Genomic DNA, 23,685 nt, shown 5'->3' on the forward strand with positions numbered 1-23,685 from the left:
ATTAACTTGAACATAGCATACTATAGTATATGCATATATAAAATGTTATAGATCAATTAAAATGTTAATGATAATTAGCCTTCGTTAAAAATTAATTAAATCTAAATAAAATATATTGGGATCGATATTATAAAGTTATTAAAACTTTCACAAAGTAATTTTTTCTTAGATAATATAAATTTTATTCCAAAAAATATTTACTGTTTTTAAATGTATTATTCTTATATTTTTAGAATATCCAAATATATCATTTAAATTTATAGTATCCTAAGTTTATTATATATGTTCAACTATGTACTTTTAATTTGTCTTGTACTAGTTAAATTTCCATCTAATAGTTCATATTGATGAATTGAATTATGAAATTTATCCCAAAAAAGAAGAAGAAAAAGGAGAAACCTAATTTTCTACCAACAAGGCTATATATGCACAAATGAATATGACAAAAGGGCCACAATAATATGTATTTTTGTTGTAATGACTTATGATTGAACTGACAATGTATACAATAATCAAACTTATAGGCACCATTCCATATTTTGATTGAAATGAAATTAAAAAGCAACAAATTAATTCTATATATTTTTCTTCCTTAAATGATTTGAATAAATGTAATAATAATAATAATAATAATAATAATAATAATAATAATAATAATAATAATAATAATAATAATAATAAATATATTCAAATTCCATGTTCACTGGAGAAACAAAATGTCATTAATTTTCATCTTAATTAATCATAGCTCTTCTATATATGGTCCCTACATAATTAAGAAGCAAAGGTATAAATACATGAAAATTAGTTGAATTTGTAAAATTAAGTATAGTTTTGAATTATAAAAAACCTTAAAGGAATTTGGTCCAATTTTTTTTTTTTTTTTTTGGGTCATGTAATTAACAAGGTGTAGCAATTTTCAAAGGTGGGAAGGTATAATGTTATCAAAATTGTCACATCTTCCATTAATGTGAAAAGTTTATATTACATGGTGGGGTGTGTGTGTGTGTTCTTATGAAGTGGGGGCATAGAGAGTTGAATGAAGATTTAATCTCATCCATTCAATACATATAAAATCCAACAACCCTCACCCAACTCCTTCACCCATTCCCTAAATCCTACACTTTGCCTACTCCCATCAACCCCTCTTTTTAGTTTCTTCTTCTTATTATTAATTATTTGTATACTTTTAATTGTGTGAATGATTTTTATTCCAATTTCAATGTTTAGGGGTTTTAATATAAGATTATCAAAATTTTAATTTCTTATCTAATAGACCTTAAAAAGCTATAGAAACAATCGATAATTAAAGCTTCTTATATCCTATAATTAACCATTTTTAAAAATTAAATATATATAGTAAGTATTCATTCCATCTCTAAATTTATCGTCAAATTCCAACCATTTGAAATTGTCAATTAATTGGATAAACAAATATTTCAAAGAAAAAAAAAAAAAACCCATAGATGACAACATTTTTAAATAGCACGTATAAACAGAATTACATTTCTTATAATAGTTTGAACTTTTTGCATTTATCCTATTTGTATTATTAAACTTCTAATAAGCCAATATTCATTTTATTTAAATTTATCAAATCTAAATCGAAATTAAAATTTAAAAAATAGTAAAAAAAAACGATGAATTTTGTTATATTTTATAAATAATTTTGCTTAAAACAAAGATAGAATAATTGAAAATACCATATTTAAAGTTTTCAATTTTAATCTCTACATTTTTTTAATTATCAAATTTTAGTCCTAACATAAATCTTATATTTAGTTTCCTGCACTTAAGTTTTACCAAAAATTAATTTTCAAATTTAAAACAGAACATGTAAATATGTCTTCAAAATGTATAGTAAAAATGTCTCACGTAACAAATAAACAAAAAATTGGAAATTCCGCCCCTAAGAGGTCCCACGAACAATTTTCGACTCTAAGCATTAACGAGTCATTTCTAAATTTACTAAAACTATAGAATAATAATTGACCCGGCCGATAAATTAACACATCGCCCCTGGTGGCTTCGTCCGGCTGTGCAATTCTCGCCGTCTCATAGACTGTATCAAAATCCTTTTCCCTTTCTAATAGAAAAGGATACAATCGTCGTTACAACTTAGAACCCATATTGGCTGCAAGCCTTCAAACAAGAAAATTTTGAGTTATATATATAAATGGAATTTAGGGTCGTCTTTTTTCTTCCTTCATTCCGGCCTCCACCAGCACGCAAACACACATCACCCACCCCCACGTGATCCCACGCTAAAGGGGAGCATCGGCAGTCACCATCTCCGGCACAGTTCACAAGCATATAACCCCCCTTCGCCAGTTCATTATTGCCCACCGGTAAGCTTTCATTCTCCACTTTATTTGCTTTCAATGTAGTTCACTGTTGAAAATTTTTGGATTTTGTTTCCAATTCTTTCTTCTTCTTCTTCTTCTTCTTCTTCTTCTTCTTCTTCTTCTTCACTTTTATTTGCTTTCAATGTTCTAAAAGCTCTTTCTGTCTTTCTCTACTCATGTAATACATGAAAATTCTCTACTTATGTATTTAATTTGTTCATTCTCTGAGATTGTCGAAGAACAACTGAACAATTTTAATCCTGTTGCCGAAGATATATTATGATAAATATAATTAGCTTGAAGAAAAATAAAAAGATATTGATGTATAACATGAGATTTTTTATGGAAAAAAAAATCAAGTGAAGATACTACTGGAGAGACGTGAATAAAAGGAATTTGGCGCTTTTAAGAGGAACGTCGTCATCAGGAACGTCAGCGGCAAGAAATTTCGTGGAAAAAGGGATCCATCCCAATTGCCTCTGATGGCGAAACTTTCGGATAAAGAAATTTAAGTGTAAAAAGTATGGAAAACGCTAATTAAAGGTTAAATAAATGAATTTGAAAAAAAAAAAACTTTAAACTTTTATTACAAAATTTTAAACTATAAGAATTAGATTATTACAACTTTCGAAATTAGATCCATTACAGAAAATTATTAAATATAACCAAACCTACAAAATCTCTATTAATTTTTTTTTTTTTTTTTAAAAAAGAGAACCGATTATCTGCTGCCTTATAATTATTATTATTTTTTTTTTGGTTTTTATAAAAATATGATTAGTTTTTTATAATCATGATTTTAAGAAATGATTTTGCTGACCAAACGAAAAGATGTGTGGAAAAAGTCGTCGTTGTGCACTCTCTCATCCGTAAGGAAGAAGATAATTTAAGCTCACATGTTAACAAAAAGAAGGGTATTTTGGGTATTGAAAATAACAAAGTCTTGTTATTATTATTATTATTATTATTAAGGGTAATTAATGAGAATGTGGAGAGAGATTAAATATGATAATATTTGAAGCAAGAGAATGGTCCAGTTTGATCCTAACCCAACGCAGCCTCATCCGCCATCTTCTTCTTCTTCTTCTTCTTCTTCTTCTTCTTCTTCATCGTCTTCAATCCTTTTTAACAATTTTCAAGTTTTGTAAATAAATAATAAATATTCCCTAGATCCTCTCCTTCTCTTCCTCCAACTCACCTCCACTTTCACTTTAACTGTCATTTTCTTTTAACTATTTTCCTCTCCATTTCTAACACGAATCATCTGATAATTCGTTTGTTTTTAGATTTTTTTTTAAAAAAATTTAATTTTTTAATACTGACAGGAAATTTCCAACTGGGTTAGAGACTCAGATCATAAATTTATTTACTCACTAGTCACTACTGAATCTGTAGTAAACTCCTTTTAACTTTTAAAGGAAACCTTCATTAATTAGATTGCTTTCACTTTCTTCAAGTCTTCAACCACATTTCTTGTTGTCTTTGAAAAAAAAAAAAAAAGAACAGAGCAAAACAGAGACCAACATGCTCAACCCAGATTTACTATTGTGATTTCTTCTGCAAAATCTTTACCCTTTTGAGCTAAGATCAAAATTTTTTGACTTGAAGAAGAAGGTAAAAAAGGCTTGGTCAACGCTACCAAAAAGTCTTTGGTTTTGCCGTTGACGTGAGAATCCAGTCCTTTCGTTTTTGTTTTAGCAGCAGCCGGAGGGAAAAGTAAAATGGTGATGTTTCAATATCTCGTTGTGGGTTGAGTTTGTTTTTGTGTTTTACCTTTTAGGATTTGAGGGAAGATATGAACAGTATTAAACTGCTCTGTTTCATAGAATCTGCCTTTTGTGTCCTGAGCGGCTATCTGTTCTTACATAATCATTTTTGGAGGTTTCAGATTGTCTTTAAGACCCCATTTCTCATCCTACATTCTATTTAGCTCTCTATACTTTTTCCTTCTTTTCACTTCTAACCCCTTTGTGTCCTCAGCAGCTATCTATCCTTACATAATCATTTTTGGGGGTTTCAGATTGTCTTTAAGACCCCATTTCTCATTCTACATTTTATTTTAGCTTTCTTCTTCTTCTTCTTCTTCTTCTTCTTCTTCTTCTTCTTCTTCTTCTGTTTCATCTGTTTCATCTGTTTCTACGTCAACCAACCATTAGAAAACAGGATTACAAAAGTTTTGAGACATTTTTGTTAGTTTAAGTTTTGCTATTCTTTTTCAGCAACAGAAGGGTTTAAACTAGAAGGTGTAGTTGGATTTATAAATGGGGAGTGGTAGAAGACGAAGGAAGCAACATTTCAGAAGGATTCACGCTTTTCCATGTGGTAGAGCTTCATTCAAAGATGAACACTCTTTAATTGGAGGGCCAGGATTCTCCAGGGTAGTTTACTGTAATGATCCAGATAGTTTTGAGGCTAGCCTTCTTAACTATGGAGGCAATTATGTCAAAACTTCAAAGTATACTGTCGCTTCATTCTTCCCCAAATCATTGTTTGAGCAATTCAGAAGGGTTGCCAACTTGTACTTCCTTCTTTGTGCTTTGCTATCCTTTACCCCTCTTTCGCCATATTCGCCTGTCAGCAATGTTCTTCCTCTTGTTGTTGTTATTGGAGTCACCATGGGCAAAGAAGCTCTTGAAGATTGGAGGAGAACCAAACAGGTAAATTTGGAATCTTTCTATTGTCAGTTTAGAACCACTGCTCAAAGCTTTTCCTTTAAATTTTTTTTTTGTGGCAATTGTTTTCAGGATATGGAGATGAATAACAGGAAAGTGAAAGTACATATTGGAGATGGTGAGTTTGTTGAGACTAAATGGATGGACTTGAGAGTTGGGCATGTAGTTAAAGTGGAGAAGGATGAATTCTTCCCTGCTGATCTCATTTTACTTTCTTCGAGTTATGAGGAAGCGATTTGCTACGTCGAGACGATGAATCTTGATGGAGAAACAAATCTAAAACTGAAAAACGCATTAGAAGCAAGCTCGAACCTACATGATGATTCAAGCTTCCAGAATTTCAAGGCTATAATAAAATGTGAAGACCCCAATGCAAATTTGTATTCCTTCGTAGGTAGTATGTTGCTCGACGAACAACAACATCCCCTCAGCCCTCAACAACTTCTTCTTCGAGACTCAAAGCTTCGGAACACGGATTTTATATATGGGGTGGTGATTTTCACTGGTCACGATACGAAGGTTATTCAAAACTCAACAGATCCTCCTTCCAAGAGAAGCAAAATTGAGAAAAGGATGGATAAGATCGTGTTCTTTCTGTTTGCTGTCTTGGTTTTGTTATCAGTCGTTGGGTCAATTTTCTTTGGTGTTAAGACTAGAGACGACTTAGAAAATGGAAGAGCTACGAGATGGTACCTCCGGCCAGATGATACCACAACCTATTACGACCCCAAAAATGCTCCAGCTGCAGCAGTATTGCAGTTTTTGACTGCTCTTATGCTTTTTAGCTATTTGATTCCCATATCATTGTATGTGTCCATTGAAATTGTCAAAGTTCTGCAGAGTGCCTTCATCAACCAAGATCAACATATGTACCATGAGGAGACTGATAAGCCAGCTCATGCCCGTACCTCAAATTTGAATGAAGAGCTTGGCCAAGTTGACACCATTCTTTCCGATAAAACGGGTACATTGACTTGCAATTCAATGGAGTTTATCAAGTGTTCGGTGGGTGGTACTGCATACGGGCGAGGAATTACAGAAGTGGAGAGAGCTCTTGCAAGAAGAAAGGAGTCAACTTTACCTCAAAAATTAGGGGCCGACTATGCACGTCTTAGCGGCGAAAAAACATTCGTTAAGGGGTTCAATTTCAAGGACGAAAGAATCATGGATGGTAATTGGGTGAATGAGCCTCGAGCCAATGTAATACAGAAGTTCCTGCAGCTTCTGGCTATTTGCCATACTGCATTGCCCGAAATTGACGAGGAAACTGGAAATATATCTTATGAAGCTGAATCACCAGATGAGGCAGCTTTTGTGATTGCGGCCAGAGAATTTGGTTTCGAGTTCTATGAAAGGACTCAGACAAGCATTTCATTACGGGAGTTCGATCCAACCTCAGCCAAAAAAGTTGAAAGGTCAGTTCACTGTGAATTTGTAGGATTATCTTCTGTCATCTTTTGATTTTTCTCCCAATTTCCCAATCGTCTATTCACTTTAAGTTTTATGGCTATGGGTTTGCAGATCATATCAGCTACTGGATGTTTTGGAGTTTAATAGCACAAGAAAACGGATGTCTGTGATTGTAAGAGATGCAAAGGGAAAACTACTACTTCTTTGTAAAGGAGCTGACAGGTTGGTAAACTTAAACATTATGTCTGCCCATGCATATAATAGTGATCTATTTTCTTTGTTGCCAAGACATTTTATCTCATGTCCTTTTTCCCTTGAAATGTAGTGTTATGTTTGAAAGACTTGCAAAGAATGGAAGTGAGTTTGAAGAACAAACAAAGGTGCACATAAACGAGTACGCCGATGCTGGTTTAAGAACTTTGGTTCTAGCATATCGTGAGCTGAAAGAGGAGGAGTTTAATGCATTTCATCAAGAGTTCATCAAAGCGAAAAACACAGTAAGCACAGATCGCGACGACATAATCGATCAGTTGACAGAAAGCATCGAGAAAGATTTGATTCTTCTTGGTGCTACAGCAGTTGAAGATAAACTTCAAAATGGGGTATGAATTTAGGCATGAAAAACTAAAATCACTCTTTATGAGTAGTTTGCCTTATTCAAACAATGAAACTAATAAACTCACACCATATGAAGATGAAAAACTTACAAGTTATTGACTGTTTTGTCTTTGTAGGTCCCTGAATGCATAGACAAACTTGCTCAGGCTGGAATTAAAATATGGGTTCTGACAGGTGATAAGATGGAAACAGCCATCAACATTGGGTAAGCATAATCTATACAACTTTCTCTAAGCACCAACGCACACCACTTCACGTAGATGTTCAGTATGCTAACAGCTTCTTGTTTCAAACCCGAATGTTCTCTCTTCAGCTTCGCCTGCAGTTTACTTAGACAAGGAATGAAGCAAATAATTATCAGCTCAGAGACTGCAGAAGGAAAAGCTTTAGATAAAGTCGAAGATGTACAGAAATCTGCAGCTATCAAGGTAGATAGATCAGATTCACAAACTAAATGACAAACCTGCAGTTATTGCTTTATAATTGGCTAATGTTTACATGTTGCAATTTATACTATAATGTAGGATCTATGTTCTTTTATAATGGAAACTCTGTTGTGTCAGATTCAAAATTGAACTAAACTATCTTGTTCCACACCAGTATGAGTTTTGGTACTGATAGGACCTTGCTGATTTCAGGCATTTAAAACAAGTGTAGCTCAACAAATAACTGATGCGAAAGCACTACTTACATCCTCGAGCGAAACCCCAGAAACATTGGCTTTGATAATTGATGGAAAGTCCCTCACCTACGCTTTGGAGGATGATGTGAAGGACCTATTTCTGGAGCTTGCCATTGGTTGTGCTTCAGTCATATGCTGCAGATCTTCTCCTAAACAGAAAGCACAAGTAAGCATACCTTCTCAAACTATCTAAACCCGTGTCGAATTATCCTTCTCAAGACAGTGAAATCAAGAAATTAGAAGCAGGAGTCTAATATGATGCAATATTGCATAAATGCAGGTTACCCAAATGGTTAAGGTTAAGACAGGCAGCACCACTCTAGCAGTTGGTGATGGTGCAAATGATGTCGGAATGATACAAGAAGCGGATATCGGGATCGGTATTAGTGGTGTAGAAGGGATGCAGGTAAATTTAAAACAGATCCCTGCTGGAGTGATAAAAAATAGTTTTCATTCATCTCAATTTTGTTTTATACTTTTTATCTTTCTGAATTTCAGGCAGTCATGTCAAGTGACATTGCAATCGCACAGTTTCGATACTTGGAACGGCTGCTCCTTGTGCATGGACATTGGTGTTACAGAAGGATCTCTTCCATGGTACATTATGATCTATAAATATTACTTGATATTAGCTTTTTAGTGAGAACCATCTAGATTAATGTGGAACTATACAGTCTCAACAGCATTTTTAGCTTGAAAATTGTTGAAATATATTGAACTGATCGCGTTTCATATATGACAGATATGCTATTTCTTCTACAAGAACATTGTTTTTGGGTTCACTCTATTCTTCTTTGAGATGTATGCTTCATTCTCCGGCCAAGCTGTATATAATGACTGGTTCCTTTCACTGTATAACGTCTTCTTTACTTCTCTCCCTGTGATTGCATTGGGAGTGTTTGACCAAGACGTCTCATCCCGGTACTGTCTTAAGGTAAGTTCAACTTTCCTTTATTTCATTGATGCAATCTTTTGCCTTGCTTAAGTATCAAATGGCTCATTGCCCTCTACATTTTTGCTTTTTCAGTTCTCACTTTTGTACCAAGAAGGTGTCCAAAATGTGTTATTTAGTTGGGTTAGAATTTTCGGATGGGTGTTCAATGGGCTACTCAGTTCTGTCATCATATTCTTCTTTTGTGTTGGGGCAATGGACCATCAAGCTTTCCGCAACAGCGGAGAGGTCGTCGGGTTGGAAATTCTTGGTGCCACCATGTACACTTGTGTTGTTTGGGTTGTCAACTGCCAAATGGCATTGTCCATCAGTTACTTCACATACATTCAACATCTCTTCATCTGGGGCAGCATCGTTCTTTGGTACTTATTCCTCATGGCATATGGAGCTATAAACCCAACCATATCAACCACAGCATTTCAGGTATTCATTGAGGCCTGTGCCCCGGCACCATCGTTTTGGATGCTCACACTATTGGCTTTTGGAACTTCCCTCCTTCCATACTTCGTCTTTGCATCAATCCAAATGCGCTTCTTCCCAATGTATCATCAAATGATTCAATGGATAAAAGCTGATGGACAGTCGAACGATCCAGAATACTGTCAAGTAGTGAGACAAAGATCATTACGACACACAACCGTCGGTTACACAGCCCGGTTCGAAGCATCAAAACATTTTGAAGAATTTTCAGAAATTAAGAGTCATTAGTTTAATTTTCTGATAAGATTTTTTACCATAAAAAGATTTAAAACATTTTTTCATAGGAAGTTTCTTCTCGGTGTATATATTTATATATTTATACAACATATGTATATAAGATTCTTGTGTAGTTCGATCCCTTTGCAACTTAAGTGACCATTCCAAACTCAAATGGTCAAAAATTTTCTTCCTTTCATAAATTTTTTAAGAAATATGTCAATTCTTGTATTCAATCATATATTTCAAATAATCATTGAGAAGTTCTAACTCTACTGTAGTTCTCAATCTGCATTCAGAAGTGTATGTCTAGAAAACTGAACATCAAACTCCACAGTTCAAGAAAGACTATTTGAAGAAAAAAAACATATAAACATACATATACATATACATACACATACATACATACATACATACATATATATACCTATATGAGATTTTATCAAGTAGGTATGCTGATATAATAGCAGAGAAAGTATTGTTGTTTTTTAGTGACTTTTCATCTTTCTATCTTTATCTATCTTTTATTTATTTAGAAAGAACTGAAGTCATGAGAACTTTTCTTATTACCATTTGTTGGAAATCTGAGAGAGTAATGATCTAATTGAAATGCTTATAGCTAGAGTTAAGTGAAAATAACTTATATTTAAAATGATACTACATGGATATAGGATAACCACTTTTGGAATAATTAGGATCATGACATTTTGTAGATATATATATCCTAAAGCATTTTGAGATAAGCTAATGGTTTGGGTAAGATTTGAATAACCAAAGCTATTTGATCATATTTTTAATTTGTTTATATATATTAAAAATGAATAGTCTTTGGTGCTGTGTGGTTTGGGATTATGCTAACAAACATAAAAAAGTTAGTTTAAGTTCCAAATCTGTATTTATTAGTTTAGTGGAAAAGTTTGAATTCTGCATTATGAATTCAAATCTTCAACCGAATCATTAAGAATATTCTATTAGGAGAAAATAAAACTTCAAGGTTCTTTCCAAAAAACAAAACTTTAGGGTTTTTCTTTGAAAAAAGAAAAAACAGTTGAAATAAGTAGATTATCAATTATTCTTTATTCAAATGTTACCAAATAATTTGGTATTACCGTTAATTAAGTTGACTTAATTAACTTGATATACCCATAAATTATTGTAAAATACCATTAACTTTAACATAGTATACAAATAATTACAATATGTATACTCTTAAATGTTGTGTTATATAAATAAAATATCAGTATATATACATATTATAAAGTTATTAAAACTTATTATGGAATCAAAAAAAAAAAAAAAAAAAGAGTTATTTCTCATATTTTTTTAAAGAAGGAAAATACTCAAAAGAACCAACACTAATTTTCTACCCAACAAAGCTATATATGCACACATGAAAACGACAAAAAGGCAACATTAATATGTATTTTTGTTGTAATGACTTATGATTGAACTGACAATATATATAATAATCAAACTCATAGTCACCATTCCATATTTTGATTGAAATGATAGTGATCTTCCTCAAATGACTTGAAATAAATGTAATAATAATTATAACAATAGTGAAATTCCATGTTCAGTGGACAAACAAAATCTCATTAATTTCCATCTTAATTAATCACAACTCTTCTTATAGGTCCCTACATATGTTTAAGAGGCAGAAGGTATATATATACATACATGTAAATTAGTTGAATTTGCAATTTAAAGTATATATATTTTTGAAGGAATTTGGTCCTTTTAATTACAATCATTTTTTTTTATTTATGTTCATTTATTTTTTTGGTCATAAATCAATTTTCAAAGGTGGAAGGTATATGTGATCAAAAAATTGTCACATTTTCATTAATGTGAAAGCTTATACTATATGGTGGGGTGTGTGTGTGTGTTCTTATCTTATGAAGTGGGGGAATAGAGAGTTGAATGAAGATTTAATCTCATCCATTCAATACATATAAAACCCAACAACCCTAAACCCAACTCCTTCACCCATTCCCTAAATCCTACACTTTGCCTACTCCCATCAACCCCTCTTTTTAGTTTCTTCTTATCATTATTAATTATTTGTATACTTTTAATTGTGTGAATGATTTTTATTCCAATTTCAATGTTTAGGGTTTTCAATCCTACCCTACAAACTTGTACGTTTATGTCACATAAATCTTTAAAATTTTCAAATTGCTACTTTGTTGAACTTTTAATTTCGTGTCTAATATAATAGATCTTTTAAAGTTTTAGAAATGATTGGTAATCAAGATCAGTATCTCTAGTAACCACTTTATTATTCAAAATTAAGCATATAGTAAACACTCATTCCATCTCTAAATTATTTATTGATTCATTCATTAATAAATATACAAATTATTGTAAGAAATCGAGAGGAAATAAGGTTAATTTTCAACGATAATGAAACACGATTGTCTAATATGATATAAGTTTTCAAACTCTCGATGAACTAATATATAATGTATAGTTTTAATTTTCTCTCTCTTCAACATTTGAGAGTTGTTGAATTAGTTTACGAGTGGTTTCCAATAATCTCAAAATAGACTATTGCAGGGGTCTAAGTAATGTATGCATTATTCTCTAAATTTGTTTAGTACTCAATTATTTTTTCTTTTTTACTTTTAACTTTGAATATTCTAAGTATTAATTAATCTTGGCATGTGATGGTTAAGGTTAACAATTTATTGGGACAAAATAATACAGAATGTATAATTGAAAGTCATAAATAGTATATTATTAGGGGGTTTCAATGCTTTTCTTCTTTTAAACTTTTGGCAAGAATTTATTTACAAAACTTTAATAAAATTCAACAAGTAATTATTAACAATCTTTAGTTCTTATATTTTGAATATAATCATCACAAATTTAGTCCTTTAGAAGAGAAATTTTCAATAAAAGCTTTAGTTATCAACCATCATTTTTTTTTAATGTAAGACCTTAGTCTTTACATAGTTTAATATATAAAATTATATATTTTCTTTGATATGAACTAAAATCATTATTTAACTAATTTCAATAACTAAAATTGTTATAAATTTGAAATTACAACAGCAAATTAAAAAATTTAAAACGTGAAAAGGGAAGAAAACATCATTTCACATCAAATTCAGTGCCAATCTTATAATATTCAGAACAAAAAAAAAAAGTTAGATAAAAATATTGGATATTTCTCACGACATAAAACATTGATATTTTATTAATTCCACGCAATGACTTTGAATGATACAATAATAATAATAATAATAAACGATAACTTATACTCGTTTTTAAAATGAATTCATTGACAAAGACAAAGCTATATAGAATTCCTCTAGCTCTTTGAAATAATTCAAATAGATATGAATTAGTTAGTAATAAAATATGAATGCATGATTGTGTTTCTATCGTTATATGAGACTACAACTCGACATAAAGATTAATTTATTGATTTGGTTTCTACATTTTGCAAAATATTTTTAGTTTATTTTGATGTTTTTATTTAAATATAGTATATTAAAGACTATGTTGGAGATTTAAATTTTATATGTTTTTAATATAAGAACAATAGTTATACAATAACAGTGAGTAATGTTAATAACTAATAGCTTATTGATCTATTCGAATTATAAGAATTATAATCAAATATATTTTTAAAATAAAGTCTCATTCTTTATATAATGGTAAGATTTTGATTGAAAATGCTGAAATTTGTAATGATGAAATTAGAAAAAGATGAAAAATGTGACGTTGAGTTGAATTTATTAATTAATTCTTTTTTTTTTTTTAATGATGAATGTGTAACGAATATTGTTAGGTAATTTACAACATCTTGATCCATTCAATATATATATACACATAGATATAACAAAATATATAAAAATATTTCAGCATCCAATTAGAGACTTTTCCATTGCCCAATTCCAAGGGAAAAAAAATGATAAACGACAACGTTTTCATATAGAACAGACAAACGGGATTATATTTTCTTATAGTTAGAATTTTGCACATTTTTCATTTATCCTATTTGTATTAATAAACTTCAAATAACCCAATATTTCATTTTATTTAAATATATTCCTCAGACCTGACTTAAATTACAATTAAAAAAAATAGAAGAAAAAAAAAAACAAAGGTAGAATAATTGACCGATTACCGAAAAAATAAATCAATAAAATAAATTATAAAATACAATCTTATTTCTCATAATATGAAGGGTTGAATTTTAATCCCTAAAATTTATTAAAAATATGGGAAATAAAGGATTATTGAAAATGATATTGAAATTGAACGGATAGATTAAGACATGGCGTTGACGAGAATACGCGGTGGCTCCGTCCGGCCGTGCAATTTTCGCAGTCTCATAGACTTCATCAAAACCCTTTTTTTTTTTTATTTCTTTAATAGGAAAAGATCCAAATTGTTAGAACTTAGAAACCATGGCTGCAAGGCTGCAAAATAGATATTTAAATCCGTCGGCCATTTCAAAGCTCCAACACACACCTCTGGACATCGATAATAACAAAACAAAATAAACAATTAAATTAAATCAAATTTAATAATTAGAATGTTTAAGATTTAAAAATTCAGCCAAAATTACGAGAGAGAGAGAGAGAGAGAGAGAGAGAGAGTACAGTGAAGTTGTACCAATCGAACTATTTAAATAAACTTCATATCTGCATCACCCATAGCTTATGAAACAATTAAAAACTTTAAATATTGGAAAATTCATGAAGTTTTCTGTGAACTAAAGAAGTGTTCTTAGAATCAAGCATTCAAAATATAAAATCATTATAATACAACTCGATTTAATTTTAGCAATTTTATGAAGTTTAATAATAATATGGACTTGTTTTGGTGAGTTAAAAGGTTCAGGTGAAAGAAGGTTAAATTAAATTAAAGAGAGATGATCGTTGACTTCAAATTCAAAGTGTAGATTTGGAGAAGGGTTCTATATATCATGATAATTCATAGGGTTTTTTTTTACAAAAACAAGACAAACTATTTCCATATTTACATACTTTTCTATAAACAAAAAGAAAAACATCACCCAAGTATACCAATACATAGAATAATAGAAAAGAGCAAACTTCAAAGAATTGATCTTTTCCATCATTTAAGTAATGTCTTAATTATACCTAGATTGAGTATATTGGATACAGTATTTCAAATCAATTAAGACTTAATGAAAGACTAAAATAGAGAGGGGTAAAGCCATCATACTCAAGATATATATATATATATATATTGTCTCAATTGAGTCATTTGACCCAAAATTACCATCTCAAAGACTAAAAATCATATATTTCTTTTGCTAAGTTAAATTTTCCTTAATAATACTATCATTTATAGAATTCTAAAAAACAAACAAATAAATAAAATGAAATGCATTTCGTGCAATGTGGCGGTGCCACGTGGAATCGAAGAAAAAAATATTAGTCAACCCAAAAGGTTTGACTAAGATCCGTACGAATTATTAGGGTTTTGAAATTAGTTGTCTTTTATGAGGAAAGATATTATTAATAAAACAAAAGATGGGCAAAGCACATATGCTATCAAGGCATAAATCCTAAATTCACATGCATGCTATCAAATCACTTTATCTAATTAATTTATGAAACTATATTAATGAATTTCATTATTAATTTAAAATAATTCTGAGATCCCTTTTTACCAAATTTTTCCTTTTCACTTTTTGTTTAACAACTCAATTAAACTATTTGTTGATTAATTATTAATAATAATATATGTATTTTTATGAAATGGATAATCTTGAGCTTTGGTATTATTATTCTTAATTGAAGCACTTTTGATTGAGGAATATAATGTTTGATAACGAAATAAGACTTTATGTAATTATAGAATTAATGGTTCGAAGATTTCAAAAGTATATCTCTCTCTCTCGTTGACATTATATTATTGAATGAAACAACTTACCCCACATGCTAATTAATATTCCAATAATGTTACTTTAAACCAAATTGAATCTTTTTTACTCTTTTCTTTTTTTGGTTTTACATTTTTTAAATCCTTAGTTATTTTTAAAATTCTTGTTAAAAAGATGGCTTAGATTTAACAAAAACATATATATATATATATATATATATATATATATATATATATATATATATATATATATATATATATATATATATATAGTATTCAACATTTCAAAGATTGCTTGCTTAAAAGAAAAACTATTAAGATTTGTGTTAGTATTAAAGATCTTTAGGTCCAGTTCGGTTCGCGATCTAAGAATTGTTTTACGAAAACAAAGATCAAAGTAGAAAGCAAAAATTAATTTTTTTTCATTGTACGTGAAAACATGTTTGGTTTTAATTTAAAATTTTAAAAGTTGTGTTTAGTTGTGAAATTGAAAATGCAGTGGCGTAATTTACGCTCATAATTTCTTATCAAAATAAAACTTATAAAAAAAACGACCTTTTATGAATTTTAAAATAAAAATAGGTTATTTTAAGGGTTATTTTTGAAGATCATTTCAAAACAAATATTCCGACACATGTTAATAATTATTTTCAATATACTTTTTATTTTTGAAAACGTAAAAACAAAAATGAAACACGAAGCAAACGAAAACTTATATATTAACTTATTTAGAAAATAAAACCGAAAAATACACGTTTTGATCGATACGTATGTGTTATGATTTGAGTTAAGACAAAGGAGTAATTAAGAATGATATGAAATTCCAATTTTGTTTGACCTTATAAAATATTGCAGCATATGCTATATTTCAATATAAACAATAACTTAAGAATATTTCAATGTCAAAAATAGACCAATGAGATTAGGGAAAACAATGAGGAAAGACTTCATTTTTGGGGGACCCCAAACAATATATGCTTTTCTTGACTCACATCAAGAGTCATATTCCTTAATTATGTATATATACATTTAGAATTTAAGCTCTTTTTTCTTCATCCACTCCCTCCACCATCACGCAAACCCATCACCCACACCCACTGCCCACGCTAAACACCGGAGCATCGGCGGTCACACCATCTCCGGCGCCGTTCAAAACCATCGTTTTCACACCTCACAAGCACACGCACAGCCCCCTTCGCCAGTTCGTTCACAGCCCACCTCATTTCCACTGCCCACTGGTAAAGCTTTCATTCCCCACATGCACACTTAGCTTTATTTTTGCTTTCATTGTTCAAAGTTAAAAAATTTTGGATTTTGATTCCAATTCTTCTTCTTCTTCTTCTTCTTCTTCACTTTTATTTGCTTTCAATGTTCTAAAAGCTCTCTGTCTTTCTAGCTTTCTCTACTACTCATGTGAAATGTGATATATGAAAAATCTCTACTTCCAGTTCAGCAAAACTTCCTGAGGGAAAAGCTATATGTATTTTGTTCTTTCTCTGAGATTGTCGAAGAACAATTAAATAACCTTAAACTATAAGGATTAGAATAAAACAACTTTCGAAATTAGATCCATTACAGATTTTTTTAAAAATATATAACCAAACCTGCGAAATCTATGAAAAAAAAAAAAAAAAAGAACCGAAACGTGTAATTTAAAAGAAAAAAGAAAAAAGATTTAAGATGTTTTTTATAATCATGATTTTAAGAAATGATTTTGCAGACCAAAGATGTGTGGAAAAAGTCGTCGTTGTGTACTCTCTCATCCCGTAAGGAAGAAGATAACTTAAGCTCACATGTTGACAAAATAAAAGAGAAGGGTATTTTGGGTATTAAAAATAACAGTGTCTTATTATTATTGTTATTAAGAGTAATTAATGACAATGTGGAGAGAGATTAAATGGGATAATATTTGAAGCATGTGAATGGTCCAGTTTGACCCTAACCCAACGCAGCCTCATCCGCCATCTTCTTCTTCTTCTTCTTCTTCTTCATCATCGTCTTCAATCCTTTTTAACAATTTAAAGTTTTGTAAATAAATAATAGATATTCCCTAGATCCTCTCCTTCTCTTCCTCCAACTCACCTACACTTTCAGTTTAACTGTCATTTTCTTTTAACTATTTTCGTCTCCATTTCTAACACGAATCATCTTATGATTCGCTTGTTTTTAGATTTTTTTTAAAAAAAAATTAATTTTTTAATCTTGACAGAAAATTTCCAACTGGGTTAGAGACTCAGATCATGAATTTATTTACTCACTAGTCACTACTCAATCTGTAATGAAATCTTTTTAACTTTTAAAGGGAATATTCATTAATTAAATTGCTTTCAGTTCCTTCAAGTCTTCAACCACATTTCTCGTTGTCTTGGAAAAAAAAGAAAGAACAGAGCAAAACAGAGACCAACATGCTCAACCCAGATTTACGATTGTGTTTCTTTCTGCAAAATCTTTTGCCTTTTTGAGCTAAGATAAAAAAAAAAATTGACTTGAGGAAGAAGGCAAAAATGGCTTGGTCAACGCTTCCAAAAAGTCTTTGGTTTTGCCGATGACGTGAGATTCCAGCTCTTTCGTTTTTGTTTTAGCAGCAGCCGGAGGGAAAAGAAAAATGGTGGGGTTTCAATATCTCATTGTGGGTTGGGTTTGTTTTTGTGTTTTTACTTTTAACGATTTGATTTTAAAAATCTACCTTTGAAGTTGTTGAGTTTTGTAAAAAAAAAAAAAACTAAAAACTCGTCGTCTTCTTCTTCTTCAAAAGAGAGAAAAAAAAAAAAGAAAAACCCATCTCTTATTTGCCGTCTAGAAGATATTAGTCAAATCCGAGGGCTTGTAAATGGAAAGAGGGAAGATATGAACAGTATTAAACTGCTCTGTTTCATAGAATCTTCCTTTTGTGTCCTGAGCGGCTATCTGTTCTTACATAATCATTTTTGGGAGTTTCAGATTGTTTTTAAGACCCCATTTTGTCATCCTACATTCTATTTTAGCTCTCTATACTTTTTCCTTCTTTTCACTTTTAACCCCTTTTATGTCCTGAGCGGCTACCCGTTCTTACATAATCATTTTTTGGGGTTTTAGATTGTCTTTAAGACCCCATTTCTCATTCTACATCCTACTTTAGCTTTCTTCTTCTTCTACATCAACCAACCATAAAAAAAAACAGGATTAGAAAAGTTTTGAGACATTTTTGTTAGTTTAAGCTTTGCTATTTTTTTGCAGCAACAGAAGGGTTTAAACTAGAAGGTGTAGTTGGATTGATAAATGGGGAGTGGTAGAAGAAGAAGGAAGCAACATTTCAGAAGGATTCACGCTTTCCCTTGTGGTAGAGCTTCATTCAAAGATGAACACTCTTTAATTGGAGGGCCAGGATTCTCAAGGGTAGTTTACTGTAACGATCCAGATAGTTTTGAGGCTAGTCTTCTTAACTATGGAGGCAATTATGTCAAAACTTCAAAGTATACTGTTGCTTCATTCTTCCCCAAATCATTGTTTGAGCAATTCAGAAGGGTTGCCAACTTGTACTTCCTTCTTTGTGCTTTGCTATCCTTTACCCCTCTTTCGCCATATTCGCCTGTCAGCAATGTTCTTCCTCTTGTTGTTGTTATTGGAGTCACCATGGGCAAAGAAGCTCTTGAAGATTGGAGGAGAACCAAACAGGTAAATTTGGAATCTTTCTATTGTCAGTTTAGAACCACCGCTCAAAGCTTTTCCTTTTTTTTTTTTTTAATTTTTTTTGTGGTAATTGTTTTCAGGATATGGAGATGAATAACAGGAAAGTGAGAGTACATATTGGAGATGGTGAGTTTGTTGAGACTAAATGGATGGACTTGAGAGTTGGGCATGTAGTTAAAGTGGAGAAGGATGAATTCTTCCCTGCTGATCTCATTTTACTTTCTTCGAGTTATGAGGAAGCGATTTGCTACGTCGAGACGATGAATCTTGATGGAGAAACAAATTTGAAACTGAAAAATGCATTAGAAGCAAGCTCGAACTTACATGATGATTCAAGCTTCCAGAATTTCAAGGCTATAATAAAATGTGAAGACCCCAATGCAAATTTGTATTCCTTCGTAGGTAGTATGTTGCTCGATGAACAACAACATCCCCTCAGCCCTCAACAACTTCTTCTTCGAGACTCAAAGCTTCGAAACACGGATTTTATATACGGGGTGGTGATTTTCACTGGTCGCGATACAAAGGTTATTCAGAACTCAACAGATCCTCCTTCCAAGAGAAGCAAAATTGAGAAAAGGATGGATAAGATCGTGTTCTTTCTGTTTGCTGTCTTGGTTTTGTTATCAGTTGTTGGGTCAATTTTCTTTGGTGTTAAGACTAGAGACGACTTAGAAAATGGAAGAGCTACGAGATGGTACCTCCGGCCAGATGATACCACAACCTATTACGACCCCAAAAATGCTCCAGCTGCAGCAGTATTGCAGTTTTTGACTGCTCTTATGCTTTTTAGCTATTTGATTCCCATATCATTGTATGTGTCCATTGAAATTGTCAAAGTTCTGCAGAGTGCCTTCATCAACCAAGATCAACATATGTACCATGAGGAAACTGATAAGCCAGCTCATGCCCGTACCTCAAATTTGAATGAAGAACTTGGCCAAGTTGACACCATTCTTTCCGATAAAACGGGTACACTGACATGCAATTCAATGGAGTTTATCAAGTGTTCGGTGGGTGGTACTGCATACGGGCGAGGAATTACAGAAGTAGAGAGAGCTCTTGCAAGAAGAAAGGAGTCAACTTTACCTCAAAAATTAGGGGCCGACTATGCACGTCTTAGCGGCGAAAAAACATTCGTTAAGGGGTTCAATTTCAAGGACGAAAGAATCATGGATGGTAATTGGGTGAATGAGCCTCGAGCCAATGTAATACAGAAGTTCCTGCAGCTTCTGGCTATTTGCCATACTGCATTGCCCGAAATTGATGAGGAAACTGGAAAAATATCTTATGAAGCTGAATCACCAGATGAGGCAGCTTTTGTGATTGCGGCCAGAGAATTTGGTTTCGAGTTCTATGAAAGGACTCAGACAAGCATTTCATTACGGGAGTTCGATCCGACCTCAGCCAAAAAAGTTGAAAGGTCAGTTCACAGTGAGTTTGTAGGATTATCTTCTGTCATCTTTTGATTTTTCTCCCAATTTCCCAATCCTCTATTCACTTTAAGTTTTATGGGTATGGGTTTGCAGATCATATCAGCTACTGGATGTTTTGGAGTTTAATAGTACAAGGAAACGGATGTCTGTGATTGTAAGAGATGCAAAAGGAAAACTACTACTTCTTTGTAAAGGAGCTGACAGGTTGGTAAACTTAAACATTATGTCTGCCCGTGCATATAATAGTGATCTATTTTATTTGTTGCCAAGACATTTTATCTCATGTCCTTTTTTCCTTGAAACGTAGCGTTATGTTTGAAAGACTTGCAAAGAATGGAAGTGAGTTTGAAGAACAAACAAAGGTGCACATAAACGAGTATGCCGATGCTGGTTTAAGAACTTTGGTTCTAGCATATCGTGAGCTGAAAGAGGAGGAGTTTAATGCATTTCATCAAGAGTTCATCAAAGCGAAAAACACAGTAAGCACAGATCGCGACGACATAATCGATCAGTTGACAGAAAGCATCGAGAAAGATTTGATTCTTCTTGGTGCTACAGCAGTTGAAGATAAACTTCAAAATGGGGTATGAATTTAGGCATGAAAAACTAAAATCACTCTTTATGAGTAGTTTGCCTTATTCAAACAATGAAACTAATAAACTCATACCATATGAAGATGAAAAACTTACAAGTTATTGACTGTTTTGTCTTTGTAGGTCCCTGAATGCATAGACAAACTTGCTCAGGCTGGAATTAAAATATGGGTTCTGACAGGTGATAAGATGGAAACAGCCATCAACATTGGGTAAGCATAATCTATACAACTTTTTCTAAGCACCAATGCACACCACTTCACGTAGATGTTCAGTATGCTAACATCTTCTTGTTTCAAACCCGAATGTCCTCTCTTCAGCTTTGCCTGCAGTTTACTTAGACAAGGAATGAAGCAAATAATTATCAGCTCAGAGACTCCAGAAGGAAAAGCTTTAGATAAAGTCGAAGATGTACACAAATCTGCAGCTATTAAGGTAGATAGATCAGATTCATAAACTAAATGACAAACCTGTAGTTATTGCTTTATAATTAGCTAATGTTTTACATGTTGCAATTTATACTATAATGTAGGATCTATGTTCTTTTATAATGGAAACTCTGTTGTGTCAGATTCAAAATCAAACTAAGCTATCTTGTTCAAAAGCATTATGAGTTTTGGTACTGATAGGATCTTGCTGATTTCAGGCATTTAAAACAAGTGTAGCTCAACAAATAACTGATGCGAAAGCATTGCTTACATCCTCAAGCGAAACCCCAGAAACATTGGCTTTGATAATTGATGGAAAGTCCCTCACCTATGCTTTGGAGGATGATGTGAAGGACCTATTTCTGGAGCTTGCCATTGGTTGTGCTTCAGTCATTTGCTGCAGATCTTCTCCTAAACAGAAAGCACTAGTAAGCATACCTTCTCTAACTATCAAAACCCGTGTCAAATTATCCTTCTCTAGACAGTGAAATCAAGAAATTAGAAGCCAAAGTTTAATATGATGCAATCTTGCACAAATGCAGGTTACCCAAATGGTTAAGGTTAAGACAGGCAACACCACTCTAGCAGTTGGTGATGGTGCAAACGATGTTGGAATGATCCAAGAAGCGGATATCGGGATCGGTATTAGTGGTGTAGAAGGGATGCAGGTAAATTTAAAACAGATCCCAGCTGGAGTGATAAAATATAGCTTTCATTCATCTCAATTTTGTTTTATACTTCTTATCTTTCTGAATTTCAGGCGGTCATGTCAAGTGATATTGCAATCGCACAGTTCCGATACTTGGAGCGGCTGCTCCTTGTGCATGGACATTGGTGTTACAGAAGGATCTCTTCCATGGTACATTATGATCTATAAATATTACTTTATATTAGCTTCTTAGTGAGAATCATCCAGATTAATGTGCAACTATACAGTCTCAACATCATTTTCAGCTTGAAAATCGTTGAAATATGTCGAACTCATCGCATTTTATATATGACAGATATGCTATTTCTTCTACAAGAACATTGTTTTTGGGTTCACTCTATTCTTCTTTGAGATGTATGCATCATTCTCCGGCCAAACTGTATACAACGACTGGTTCCTTTCTTTGTATAACGTCTTTTTTACTTCTCTCCCTGTGATTGCTTTGGGAGTGTTTGACCAAGACGTCTCATCCCGGTACTGTCTTAAGGTAAGTTCAACTTTCCTTTATTTCATTGATGCAATCTTTTGCCTTCCTTAAGTACAATATCAAATGGCTCATTGCCCTCTACATTTTTGGATTTTCAGTTCTCACTTTTATACCAAGAAGGTGTCCAAAATGTGTTATTTAGTTGGGTTCGAATTTTCGGATGGGTGTTCAATGGGCTACTCAGTTCTGTCATCATATTCTTCTTTTGTGTTGGGGCAATGGACCATCAAGCTTTCCGCAACAGCGGAGAGGTCGTCGGGCTGGAAATTCTTGGTGCCACCATGTACACTTGTGTTGTTTGGGTTGTAAACTGCCAAATGGCATTGTCCATCAGTTACTTCACCTATATTCAACATCTCTTCATCTGGGGCAGCATCATTCTTTGGTATTTATTCCTCATGGCATATGGAGCTATAAACCCAGCCATATCCACCACAGCATTTCAGGTATTCATTGAGGCCTGCGCCCCGGCACCATCATTTTGGATCCTCACACTATTGGCTCTTGGAGCTTCCCTTCTTCCATACTTCGTCTTTTCATCGATCCAAATGCGATTCTTCCCAATGTATCATCAAATGATTCAATGGATAAAAGCTGACGGGCAATCGAACGATCCAGAATACTGTCAGGTAGTGAGACAGAGGTCATTACGTCACACAACCGTCGGTTACACAGCTCGGTTCGAAGCATCAAAGCATTTTGAAGAATTCTCAGAAATCAAGAGTCACTAGGTTTGATGATTAGATCGTAGAAAGTTTCAAAACATTTTTTCACGTAAAGTTTCTTCTCGGTGTATATATATATATTTATATATTTATATATTTATACAACATGTGTACATAAGATTATTGTGTAGTTTGATCTCCTTGTAGCTTAAGTGACCATTCCCAATTCAAATGGTCAAAAATTTTCTTCCTTTCATGAAATTTTTAGGAAATAAGCCAATTGTAGTATTCAATCGTATATTTCAAATAGTCATTGAGAAGTTCTAACTCTTAGTTCTCAATTATAAGTACGATGGTTTTGTCTTATTCATCTTGTAGTAGAAACAAAAGAATAAATTTACGAAGGATGAAGCATTGTTATTTTAATTATAATTTGGGAAATTTGGAGCCACGAA

The 23,685-nt window shown here is 32.4% G+C and overlaps 2 protein-coding genes across 4 annotated transcripts; both read left to right on the top strand.

The window, feature by feature from the left end:
* The first annotated feature begins 1,988 nt into the window (after positions 1-1,988).
* Positions 1,989-9,650, top strand: LOC103488829 (putative phospholipid-transporting ATPase 9). Of its 2 annotated transcripts, none has more exons than XM_051080228.1 (12): positions 1,989-2,348; positions 4,565-5,002; positions 5,090-6,432; positions 6,539-6,649; positions 6,753-7,029; positions 7,162-7,250; positions 7,359-7,473; positions 7,684-7,893; positions 8,008-8,133; positions 8,226-8,324; positions 8,470-8,661; positions 8,755-9,650. In XM_051080228.1, the coding sequence occupies exons 2-12, from the start codon at positions 4,607-4,609 to the stop codon at positions 9,385-9,387; spliced, it is 3,591 nt and encodes a 1,196-aa protein (XP_050936185.1). In that variant the 5' UTR covers positions 1,989-2,348; positions 4,565-4,606; the 3' UTR covers positions 9,388-9,650. The 2 variants fall into 2 exon arrangements, with proteins under 2 accessions (XP_050936185.1, XP_050936186.1); XM_051080229.1 differs by lacking the exon at positions 1,989-2,348 and adding an exon at positions 3,366-4,069.
* Positions 9,651-16,297: 6,647 nt separating this feature from the next.
* Positions 16,298-23,596, top strand: LOC103488819 (putative phospholipid-transporting ATPase 9). 2 transcript variants are annotated; one of them, XM_051080230.1, is made up of 12 exons: positions 16,298-16,481; positions 18,460-18,897; positions 18,993-20,335; positions 20,442-20,552; positions 20,656-20,932; positions 21,065-21,153; positions 21,262-21,376; positions 21,588-21,797; positions 21,912-22,037; positions 22,130-22,228; positions 22,374-22,565; positions 22,664-23,596. In XM_051080230.1, the coding sequence occupies exons 2-12, from the start codon at positions 18,502-18,504 to the stop codon at positions 23,294-23,296; spliced, it is 3,591 nt and encodes a 1,196-aa protein (XP_050936187.1). In that variant the 5' UTR covers positions 16,298-16,481; positions 18,460-18,501; the 3' UTR covers positions 23,297-23,596. The 2 variants fall into 2 exon arrangements, with proteins under 2 accessions (XP_050936187.1, XP_050936188.1); XM_051080231.1 differs by lacking the exon at positions 16,298-16,481 and adding an exon at positions 17,474-17,851.
* The last annotated feature ends 89 nt before the right edge of the window (positions 23,597-23,685 follow it).

Source organism: Cucumis melo, chromosome 12 (genome assembly GCF_025177605.1).
Source record: "Cucumis melo cultivar AY chromosome 12, USDA_Cmelo_AY_1.0, whole genome shotgun sequence".
In the NCBI taxonomy this organism is placed as follows: Eukaryota; Viridiplantae; Streptophyta; class Magnoliopsida; order Cucurbitales; family Cucurbitaceae; genus Cucumis; species Cucumis melo.